Below are 12,231 nucleotides of genomic sequence, written 5' to 3' on the forward strand. Positions count from 1 at the left end.
ATAGTTAATCTGAGGCATGTTAAAAGATTGTCCTTGGCCTTGGCACTGCATGTTGTTGCCACGGACCATTCCACCACGTGGAGGAGGATTGTACTGATACACCTGATTTGAGGCATCATCACGCACAGGTTGAAGTGCCCCCTGACATTATGGTTTGGCGACTCTCAGGTTGACAAGTTGCAGGGAGAAAAGATGCCAAAGTAGCTAATAAAAGCTCCGGAGCTTGAGGAGGAGGCACTGCATTGTATTTGCTGTTACCATAAGATGATTATGATTGTTCCTCCTTGTGTTGAACAGAAAGCGCTAGAGCTAGAGCGTTAGCCTTCTTCTTCTTCTTCTTCTTTTGGTGTTTAGATGCAAGGCAATCCCTTAGCTCATGGTCAAGACGGCAGCAGTGAGAACAATGCTTTTCGAGCTTCTCGTAGACAAGCGAGGCGGTTACTTCATCTCCGTTTGGATATTCGATAACCGAGCTCTTTATCAGAGGAAGTCTTCCGTTCACATGAACTCGCATACGCAACGAGAGCGTAGAGATTATATCTGAGCGTTCTTTTTTTGTCCAATATCTTCTCCGATGCTTCTGATTGTCTCCTCAGTCCAGAGATGAGCTGGAATGCCCTCGACCTTGATCCAGAAAGGTATCAGCGATGGGAAAGACAGGGAGACTGTGGGTTCGAACGCTGTAAAATGACCATCCATTTCGCGAAGTGGTAGGGGCGTTGTTCCAGTACAGATAGCAGATCTGACTCCGAATCAAACTGAAACTTAAACAAGCCATGTCCCAAATCCGACCCCACCATTTTAATCTCTTTGTTTGCCTTCCAATGCTTGGTGAAAAATTGGATTAGGGACGGAACTTTTTGAGCCGAGGGGTTTGTCACTTTCCCAATCAAGGTGAGTGAATGTTTACGTAACAGATCCGGTTCTTGGACACGGACACGACCTCTCGAGCTTCACTTGCTTCGATAGCTGGGGTGACCTTCCGGTTCATCCTTAGATACCTTCCCACCAGAGATGTTGGAGAGTCACTAACTTTTGGAAGAAGCAAGAAGCAGACTTAATCAAGTCCCAACCAAACGGAACGAACAGAGTGTATACAAATGGACCCTTCGGAACCCGAGGTCCCTGAAAGTGACGAGAAGCTTCGACTCCCGGATGGGGTTTTGAGCACGCTAGACCTTCGGAACCCCGAGATAACTTTTTCTTTTGCCTACTTTATTTGTTCTAATCTTTGTAAAACTTAATTCAAAACTAAAATATAAATATATGTAAGTAAACAAGCTATAGCTGAGTTGAGTAGTGTGAGAGTTGGTGGACGACGATGCAGACTGTAAAAAGTTATTTTTTTTCTTTATACAACACTAACTGTATGGTAAATCTGAGGTTCTTTGTGGGTGTCCTTTCAGGTGTAAAAAAGTTATCAGCCAGCCGAGTTAGACGATGTTGGTGGTGAGATGATAGCAGTGCTGACACCGGGGAGTGACTACCTTCAATGATTCTGTCGGATATTACTACTATCAGCAAGACAGCTCATAATCCTCCTCGCCTAACCCATTTTTTTGGTAGATAGAATCAATATACAGTATTTTTATAACAACTATTGCAGTTTTGTTTTTCCCCCAATCAAATGGGTATCAAATCAGAAAAAAAAAGTTTTTAAATTCATGATAAGAGGTTTTAAACAAATAGAATAAAACTGTTAATTTATTATCACGAGTTTTCCGGAATGCAAATTTGCAAACTGCAAGTGTTTCTCAGGTGCAGAAAAGTATAAATCTCAAAAGAAACAATTTGAGAATTTGTACACGAACAACGTTTTTCTTCTGTCAATATATAAACTTTTCTTCTGTGTGGAAGAGAACGGAGCATAAATAGCGTGAGAAGCCTCAGGACCCGGTAATGTTTAAGCAGATGAAGCTATAGCTTTCTTACAGTGGGCTTCAAGCCAGTCCATTGTAACACTCTTTGGCCTCTCAAGTGCAAGTCCAAGAGCTCTGTCCCATATTAGCTGCACAAATAACATAATAAGCTGAGCATCTGAGTTCTGTTTTGAATGGTTTTGTAGTAACAAAGACGCATATATTTACCTGAGAGCAGATACCGAGACTCCTCGAGACACCAAAGAGCACCGTGTAGTACCTATAAAAAAACGCACAATGTTATATTCTACTACTAGCGTAATAGGCTCTACTATATGTTACTAAACGAGAGTCTGGTTCTTACCTTGCTTCGGTTAGACCATAATGGTTGAGCAACACTCCACTGTGAGCATCAACATTTGGCCATGGGTTCTTCACCTGTATGTAACAAGCAAAGCCATCACAGAGATTCAGAAAAAACATGTTAACTGAGGTTTTCATGAGATTTTTAGACATCATTTGAGTTATTCGCGGATTATGTTACATGAACTCCATTACATGAATTGATCACCCTGGTAAATGAGAAAAGATTAGAAATATTACCTTTCCGAGTTCGGTGAGAACAGGAGGCACAACTTCATAGAGCTTTGAGACCTATAGAAATGAAGGTTCTGTTAGCCACGGCACACAACGCAAGAGTGTATATAATAGAGCAAAAAGAAAAAAAAAACAAAAGTACCAGCTGGAAAAGAGGATCATCAGGCAAATGCTTCAACGCAAACTCTCTTTGGCATACATATCTTGGATCAGTTTTGCGAAGAACACCATGTCCATATCCAGGAACTACCTGTAGACAAAATAAGCCTTGTCAACTAATTATTATTTTGGTGAACCATCCTTGCAATGTAAAACATATACGAGAATAATTTAACATGATCCAACCCCTTTTCGGACAATGTAAATCAGTACTATGTTGGCTTGTAAATGAATGTTGTGTTTTACCTTTCCACTGTTTAATGTTTTCCAGACATATTCTTTCAACTGGTCTTTCGATATGTTTTCTCCACATTCCTCCACAACTGATTTGATCCAAAGCAAAACTTCCTGTTGCAACAAGAGAAAAAGTTAAAGAAACTAAAATTCTGTTCCTCTAAAACCATCACAAAGTTCCTAGATAATATGCCACAAAGACAATTCATTAAACTCTGCCATAGATTATAAAGATTATCGAAGATATAGACAAGAAAGAATACCTGATTAGCCAAACCATGGAGTGGCCCAGCTAAACCGTTTAATGCAGCTGCAAATGACAGATACGGATCTGAAAGTGCACTACCGACCTAAATACAGAAACGAATCATCATAAATGTCCATAGTGTCGTCAATCCTAAGGAAAGGTATATGAATCTTAGAACTGAGTGTGGAACAGTCGACATTGAGGATACATACCAGGTGACCAGTGTGAGCACTAACGTTTCCACCTTCATGATCACTAAACCAGAAACAAGAAGAAAATAGAAATTATCATGCTGATAGTTGTAGGTCTTGAAAGTAACAATAAAATGATAAGAAATTACTTTGAAAGATATATATGGAGGAAGATATTAGTACAGACCTGTGGATAGTAATGTAAAGCCTCATGAGCTCTTTCATCTTAGCATCATCGAATCCTAACATGTGGGAGAAATTTGCACCATAATCCAAAGATTTATCCGAGGGAATGGAATCGCCATTCTTATACATCCTGCAAGGATTTCGTGGAACGGTAAATACAAGGAAAAAAGAAAACAACAATGGCAGATCATCCAATAAAGGGAACACAATTAGTGTAAAGGAGTACATAAAGTGTTAGTCTTCACTAACCTCCGATAAACATATGCAGCTACAACAGGAACACGAGCAATCAGGTTGAGGCAATCCTCGTATGTTGGCTCCCAGAACCTGGACGGAAAGATTTTTTTGATGATGCATGCTAATTTTAAATGCTATAGATAACCAAACCAGAAACTCTAAAAGCATACTTTGACTTGTGAATTCCATTCTCATATGCCTTTTGGAACTCACTTTGCACCTGGATATCACGTAAGGGAAGTAATTATTCCGCTGAAAAGTAATTACTTATTGAAAAAGTATGCTTTAAAAGATATTACATAAGGAACAAGCAAATAACAATGGGAGCTTAGAGATCCACACCTGGAGAGCCATAACACCGCTAGCAAATTGAGTCATTGGATGAGCTGTGGAAGGCAGGGCATCAATGGCATTGTACACATAATCTGCATAAAGTTGAATACGTCATGAATGAGTACAAATGTAACACGAAAACCACACTAAAAAATAATAATTTCTGCTAAGAAGTTTCTATGAAACATTAAATGTCTAATACGTTTCGATTAAAATAAACAGGCTGCTTTTCGCAAACAGCCAGAGCCAGAAGTTGAACAGCCAAACCTGGCACAGCAGCACGGTTCGCCAAGTCTTTTGACAGTGCTTCAACTTGCTCTTTGCTAGGTACCTACGGGAAAAAGGGTAGACAAGGATATTACAATGAGGGAAACTAATCGTCTGGACATGCTCGTAACCAACCTTTTCTTTTAAAAAGTAAAGAAAAGGCGCACCTTTCCAGTTAAAAGAAGCCACAATAGACCCTCGGGTAATGGTTCCCCTCCAGACTGGGCAGCAGGTAATACTTTCTGGCACTCAGGAATTGACAAGCCCCTAAAGCGTATTCCCTGAAACAATGATAGAATAATTGCAACATTAGCCTTTCAATTGGAAGGAAGAGCATTTGATATATTCTACAGCCAAACAATTATAACGATATACAAAGAGTTATCAGCACCTCTTCCGGGTCAAGCAGTGAGGTTTCCCAGAGCAATCCAGTCATCCCTCTCATTCCACCAATTACCTTTAATTAAAAGGGGACTAAAACGAGTTATTCAAGGGGAGGCTTTATATAAACAAAGCGAACACGTGAATCATCATGTTCCTACCATATCAACAGTGATGTTTCCCAGTTGAACCTTCCCATGTTCTGACTTCAGTTTCTTCAGACGGTCCTGAAATTGGAAATATTATGAGAAAAAGGGAACTAGAAAAGCAAAAGACATTAGTCCGCCTTAACTTCTTAGAAACAATCTCAAGTTCTCAACTAAGATAACAATAATATACAAATTCAGTGAATTTTTTTTATATTCATTCCATGTAAATGGAATCAAATCTTACTTGTTGTTCCGGAATCAACTCTTGCAGCTGCGACTTCAGGTCCTGCATTGACATCATGTAAACAAAATGAGTAAAGATCCCTACGAGCAATCAGGTCCAAAATCAATCTCACAGCAACAAAAATAAAAAATAATTATTCTCTCAAGCAAACTTCATAAACCAAGTTTCCACTTCAGGTTACTAAAACATTTGGATCTAGTATGTGACAAAAACAGAATCTAACCATTTACATACTACGCGATCTACATACATGAACATGCAAACATAAAGCAAAGGAGATAGTTACCATATCGGTGGAGCTCTGCATCTGAATCCATCTGACCGAACTGCCGAAGGAAGATTGTTGCCCCTGGTTACACAAATCCACATCACCATTAGATTAGCATCAACTAAACCGAAAATTGCAAACGAGATTTAAGTTCGATGTTTTATAGGAAAAATCACTCACAACGCGAGACCTCAGCCTAGTAAAGGCCGATAAGCTGCGGAAAAACACCATTCTCCAAAACTAAAAACCTGTAAACAGTACAGCATCCACCAAAACCAAATATTAATTCTCAAAAACAAAGCCGATCCGTGAAAACTCGAGCAATCAACAATACTCGCCGAATCAGAAAGCTACAAATGAACAAATATGTCTCTCCTAACCGATAGTAAACCACATTCAAATGTATAAAAGAATGATCTATCCTAAACCGGACTAAACCGACTATATACGTTAATAGTCTCTCGCCTAATCTACAATTCAACGAAGCTCAAAACCTGTGAGAGTATCCACCAAAACCAAATGTTAATTCTCAAAAACAAAGCCGATCCATGGAAACTCAAGCAATCAACAACACTCGCCGAATCAAAAAGCTACAGACGACCTAAGAGATCTTTCGCCTAAACTATGATTCAACGAAGCTAGTTTCTCAGATTCAAGAAGAAAATCATGGACAAGTTCTCCGAAAATTGTGGAAGATGAGGAATCGCTAGAGAAAAGCGAAGAACGTACCAGAGATTCGAGGAGGTTGACGGCGATTCGAGAAGAGAGAAGAAGGCGATTGTTGACGAATTATTATTGCTGTGCTGGGTGTGATGTACCAAATTGATCTTTTATATAAACGGCGAAAAGCCAAGAAATGACATTTTACCCCCAAAAAAGAATCTGTGCTTTTGCAAAATGTCAGTAGCTGGCTTTTATTGAAAGTTCCTATTTTGACCTTCGAGAGTTTTGAGAAGTCAAACCAAACAAACCGGGATGAGTAATCTTGCAGTAAACCGGAATAAACGCGTAGAGGGTCGGTCTTTTGACCTTTGGGAAACTTAACCGAATTGATTTGGAGTTGAATGTGATGGCCAACGGATACTTAAATGAAATCTAATAAAAAAAATTAAACTAGATTTAACTTTTAACTCAAAATCAACTGGTGAATAAGTCAATTGATTCATATTTCCTTATATTATTGATTTCAACTTCTTAATTCTTATATGGGATTTTGTAAATATGTCATCCTAGTGGTGACTTCTAGCAATCTTTTTGTAATATTATATGCATTTATATGACAAATTATGAAAATGTTACATATACCAAATTCTCCCAAAATCTCCAAAGCTAAGATGTACAGAGTTGAAGCAGTGCCGGTCCAGCATAATTTCATGCCTAAAGAAAGAAAAAAAATTTGCCCCCCTAAATACATTAGCTGGATTCGAACTCTGGTTCCTACGAGAATCTTCAACAGCTTTTGCCACTGTACTAAATACATTTTAAATAAATTTGGTGCCCCTTAAGTTTTTATAAATTTTGGCATCTAAAACCCTTGTTTGTTGGGCTTTAGATCAGAGCCGTGCCTGAGTTGAAGCGATGCAATAGGAAGCTATGACTGTTCTCATATAAAACCAAAAGACTAATCATCATCATCTACACTGAAGAACCCAATAATAAGATTCTAGTCATAGCATTTTGATAGAAAATAAAAGTCAGGGAATACCCAAGTAAGAAAAAATTAAGGCTAAATAAAATATCTTTAAGATTTGATTTAATTTGAACAAAAAAATTTAAGAATTTGTAACTCTACGAAGCAACACATACTAATATATTCGTAAAAATAAAGTAAATCACAGAAACTAATATTTTTGAAAACAGATTTCTGATCCATTATATGTATATGTATTTTTAGAGAATTATATATGCCAAGTGGAAAAGTAACAAATCCAATAAGAAAATCACAATATATTTACGAAATAGAAAACTAGGTATCCAAATAAAGAAATTTACCATGAAATCATTAGTTACATTACAAAAAAATAAACGTTTTGGGTATTTTTTTTTTTAATTGCTCCCCCAAACGTTTGTATTGGATATTTATCTAGTGTAACCAACAATATATAATACATTCGGTTATGGACAATTTTCTCATATAGCCATTTTTAAGATTTTGTTACAAAAAATATCTCTAAAAAAAATAAAATAACCAAAATAGTCTATTTTTGTTTTGAAAATTTTAGTATTTATTATTTATTTTTTGAAATTTGAAATCTCACCCCAAAATCCACCCATTAACTCTAATAAACCCTAAGTTTTAGATTAGTGTACCCAATGGTTATAAATGCATATTTACCCTTTAATATAAAAATTTAGTTATTTTCTTCATTAAAAGGCTATTTTATGAAAATAAACTAAAAATGGTTATCTAATGGAATTTCTCTTGGGTCATCTATAACAATGAAACACTAGCTAGTCAATCTTTGTTCTAAGTAGTAAGTACCATACAATAAACCCTAAATTTTAGATTAGTTAACGCAAGGATTATAAATATATATTTACCCTTTAATAAAATTTCTTTAAGTCATTTTTCTTATTAAAAAGCTATTTTTATGAAAATAAACTAAAAATAGTTATCTAATGGAATTTCTCTTTGGTTATCTATAACAATGAAACACTAGCTAGTCAATCTTTGTTCTAAGTACCATAAAAAACTTTTCTCCATATAGCATATCATAATCAATCACACACACACACACAGAATAATTATTGCACATCAATGAAGTTACACATCAAAACAACTAGGGTTTAAAAAAAATAAGAAAGAACAACTAGGTTTTTTGACCAATATCGACCACAACTTAATTAGATAGAGTCACTTCTCCGTGAAGGGCTGCACATAAATTAAAATCTCCATTATAACCCTTACCTTGGCAAGTTCAGCTTAAAAAAAGTTCAGTTTCTCATCATATCAATTGAGTTCAAAATTCAAATATCTACATATATACAAATGCTATATATGACTTTTTTTTCCCAAGAACATTACCTTCTTCGTTTGCTTTCATGTCTCAAACTATTAGATCTCATGATCAAACCAATGAGTTTGAAAAATCAGAGAAACCCTAGAAATTATGACCCTTTGCAGCGAAGTTTTTTTTTTTTTTTTCTTTGCAGCGAAGTTGTTGCTTGTATGGCTGTTGTTGAAGATGAAACCTTCTACTTGTGAAGAAGAAGAATAAGAAGCTCTCATGGGAAGTAGTAATCTTCTCTTACATCTTTAATCAAACCTTCTAGGTCGAAGTATGTGTTTGTGTTTGAAGTAGTCTGATCACCGGATCCCCATTCTTCTTTTACCTGATGGTCGCCTTCGTTCGCTAATAAACCGGTGAAACCCGTAAGCCGATTAACCGGCTGATGATCTCCGCAAACCGGTTCTTGAGACCTTGGAATTCTCGCTCTGGCTCTCTTTTTACCGGTTTTTGCCTCTCCGGCTGCGGCTTTTCCGGTTAGACTTTGGACAAGTGAACGGAAGTTCTTGACGTCGGTCTCGATTACCTCCGGTGCGCATATATGGATGATGCGAATCTTGGGCTTGATCTTGGATATTACTTGTGAATTCTTGCTCAAGGAAACCCTAGAACTCGACGCTTCATTAAAACTTTGATGATATTGATTGACATCCATGGATTCTCTCACCATTCAAAAATCGAAACACAAATAACTGATATTTCGTGGATCAATACTGCGGTGTAGGGCGATTATATAGATAGTTATATAAAAGTTAAAATACAGGATTGTTGGCAAGTCAAATGCATTAAAATTAACAACAAAATGATAACGAAGGTTTTGGACGAAATAGCGACGGACCTGCCCTCCATGACACACGAGTACACAACAACAACTTGATTTAAATAAAGTTTCGAGAGTATAATATCATATTATTGACATGCGAAAGTTTTGTTTTATGAGTTATTTGTAATTAACCAACCAAATGAGAAATCAAGACTATAGTCTTTTTAATATAATTACATTAGCATCGGTTGCGTGTGCCATATATATATCTTTGGTCACCACTTGGAGTTGTTTTCTGGGGGAGGGAGGTGTGTGTAAAAGTGTTAACTGTCGGCATGTTAGATCTTTTCTGATTTCTGGGATTTAGGGTTATCTGTAGTTCCTGTATAAGAAAACTAATTAATTATGAATTTATGATGATATTTCTATATTAATATACACTTAGAGCATGTTTATTGGAGGGTTTTTAGCGTGGGGTTTTTAGCGGAATATAAAAAACCGTTTCTTAATTTTTAAATAAAAAAGATAAGAACCGACTCTTAAATGAACCCCCAATAAACATGCTCTTATATCAGTATATGTATATTTCTTTTCTTGTCTAAATATGCTATAGGGAGTTAATTTCAACATGTTTAAAATATCTGCTGGTTATATTCTTTTGGCTAATGACATCGTTTGTAGACTTTTAACTTTGCCACAATATTACTATGGAAATTCAGATCATATGAAACTTTAATATCAATTTCTATAGCCTGAGTGGTCAAAATTTGACTCTGGAAACTGTAACTTGAAAACCAAGCTAGTTATTATAATCCTACTTTTTAGTTAATTTGATTCAGTTTGATATGCAAAGGTTATAAAAGTGAAATTTGCAGTACTGGATTTAGATTATTATGTTTCATATCAGGGGGCAGAAGTAGTGCATGCTAAGTGGGATCGGGTCAGTTGACCCTACTATTTTTTTAAAAACAAAATCATTTTAATTAGGAATTTTTTTCAATTCTAATACAAAAAGTTTCTGGCTACGCCGCTGTTTCATATAATCGTACCTAGTTTGAATTCGAACTTTTAGCCAATGAAAACTAACCTAACACACTTATAAATTTTCTCATGTTCATCTAATTAATTCCACCCATATGGATTTAGACCTTTACATGTACTGATATATATATATATATATATATATGAAGTGTTTTCGTTAAGGTGGTCTCCTTACTCAAGTGGGCTTTCGGAATGTGCCAGAACAAGTTTCTGACAATGATCAAAGTTCTGGAGATCCTTAGCTTTATCCAGTTCTGGTTGCGTGTACTCGTTTTCATCTGAAGGATCAAAGGCTGAGAAGTCGTGTCTTCTTTGTCGTTGCTGCAATAGTCTTCTCCGGCGAGCTTTTTGTGATATCGCTTGTAATAGCTGCACATACAAAACAATATCATTTTTGTTGTATCACATCGGTCAATAGAATAAACTGGAGAGTTTTGATCTCTCCGCAGACATTATTAGACAACAAAGTTTGACATTATTATACATATTTTTTCAAATCCCACCGGCCACACGGATATGAGCTATTGCTTTCGGCTCATTTGAATGCTCAGGAGAGGGTCTATCCGTGGGCTGTACCTCCACCCGGGGATTAGGCTTGTGTCATCATTGACCCGGGTTTAACCATTTTTTAAAAAAAATAAATAAATAAATAAAAACAATGTTTTCTGTGTATACTTAGATTTTTATCACTTTCTAGGATTATATCATTCATCCAGCTCTAAGTACACTGAAGTATAATCGAGCTAAAATCGAAACTAACAATACATGATCACATATATGTTCGAGCTGTCGAGTGTCGACGCATATGTATTGTCATGGTGCTTATAAAACGAAAAGAAAAAAATCTGCTTTCTCGTTTATTTTCTTTTGATTAACTGGTTATTAGTTTACAAAAAGTGACATACAAACCTACAAAAAACGTTTCAAGCACATCAAATAATAGTTTACTTTTAATGTCTTTACAGCACTGTTGGACACATGGATATCAGCGTTTGTTCATTGATGGAGATTACAGAAAGAAAGAAATGGATATTCTTAATAACAACATCCTGATTTTTTATATCCACAGAGGACAAAATGTTATTGCTTATCTTTTAGCTAGGGCTCCAAAACAATATATAGGGTATTATGTTTTGTTAATTGTTCTTCTTGTTTCGTAGATCATTTTAAATTTGAGTAATAAAATGATTTTTTGATGTTAAAAAAATGGTGGATACAAAAGTTTGATTCAATATCGGTTGAGTAGATCTGTGGATAACAAAAGAGGCAAGTAAAGTAGCAGATACTTTGGATAGACGTAAATCTCCAAATAATGTTTTTTTTTTTGAAAATAAATAATGTTTCTTTCCATTTTCAATATTATGTTCCTCCTTTGGTAATAATTTTCTTCCATGAGAATTATGTAAACTCTCGATTACAATAATAAAATCAGATGTTTAGTCAAAAAAAAAAAATCAGATGTTAGAAAAAAATAGTAGACTTTTTCGCCAAAGGAGCAACAAAGAGGGGCACGGTGAATTATTTTATTTCTACACTATTTTTATCTTCCGGAGAGTCAGATTGGAATAGGATCAAATTTGTCGAGAGGTCTTCGACAACTCATACGCGTAAATGCATTTTATATTTCGAGACGTTTCAACAAATAATGATATACTAGAGCTTGATCCGCACACCCGTGCGGGTTTTAATTTTGATTTTTTATAAAAATTGATATTTTTCATAATTAGTATCATATATTTTAGATGTATCACTATATAACTAAATATATATTGGTTATTTGAATATTTTAGATTCTTATACATCATAATTGAATCCGAACCAAAACTAATAATATGTTTTCTTTTTGTTATTGTTAATTTTTAGGTTATTTTTAGTTTGAATACAAAATATCTGAACCGACTCGGGTATATAGTTATTTCTGGTAAAAATATTTGAAATTTTAGATAGATTAATTATTTGGATATTTTAAGTTCCAATACATCGGAACTGAACCCATTCAGAACAGAAGGATCCGACTCAAAAGTTACCAAAAAGATTTATAATACTTGAACGGAACCTAATTTCAAA

The 12,231-nt window shown here is 35.5% G+C and overlaps 2 protein-coding genes across 2 annotated transcripts; both read right to left on the reverse strand.

Moving 5' to 3' along the window:
* Positions 1-1,639: 1,639 nt before the first annotated feature.
* Positions 1,640-6,235, reverse strand: LOC108847754 (citrate synthase 4, mitochondrial). Its single transcript, XM_057004511.1, has 20 exons — positions 6,082-6,235; positions 5,533-5,600; positions 5,371-5,433; positions 5,085-5,126; positions 4,853-4,918; positions 4,702-4,767; positions 4,478-4,591; positions 4,311-4,374; positions 4,053-4,135; positions 3,881-3,930; positions 3,723-3,800; positions 3,475-3,603; positions 3,309-3,351; positions 3,113-3,199; positions 2,862-2,963; positions 2,599-2,706; positions 2,463-2,513; positions 2,224-2,297; positions 2,088-2,139; positions 1,640-2,008 (listed from the first exon to the last, which is right to left on the reverse strand). Exons 2-20 carry the CDS (start codon positions 5,581-5,583, stop codon positions 1,904-1,906), a joined length of 1,428 nt encoding a protein of 475 aa, XP_056860491.1. The 5' UTR covers positions 5,584-5,600; positions 6,082-6,235; the 3' UTR covers positions 1,640-1,903.
* Positions 6,236-8,459: 2,224 nt separating this feature from the next.
* Positions 8,460-9,044, reverse strand: LOC108847755 (VQ motif-containing protein 18-like). Its single transcript, XM_018621083.2, has one exon. The coding sequence runs from the start codon at positions 9,028-9,030 to the stop codon at positions 8,578-8,580; it is 453 nt and encodes a 150-aa protein (XP_018476585.2). The 5' UTR covers positions 9,031-9,044; the 3' UTR covers positions 8,460-8,577.
* Between the last annotated feature and the right edge of the window lie 3,187 nt (positions 9,045-12,231).

The sequence above is a fragment of the Raphanus sativus genome, chromosome 3, assembly GCF_000801105.2.
Source record: "Raphanus sativus cultivar WK10039 chromosome 3, ASM80110v3, whole genome shotgun sequence".
NCBI classification, from domain to species: Eukaryota; Viridiplantae; Streptophyta; class Magnoliopsida; order Brassicales; family Brassicaceae; genus Raphanus; species Raphanus sativus.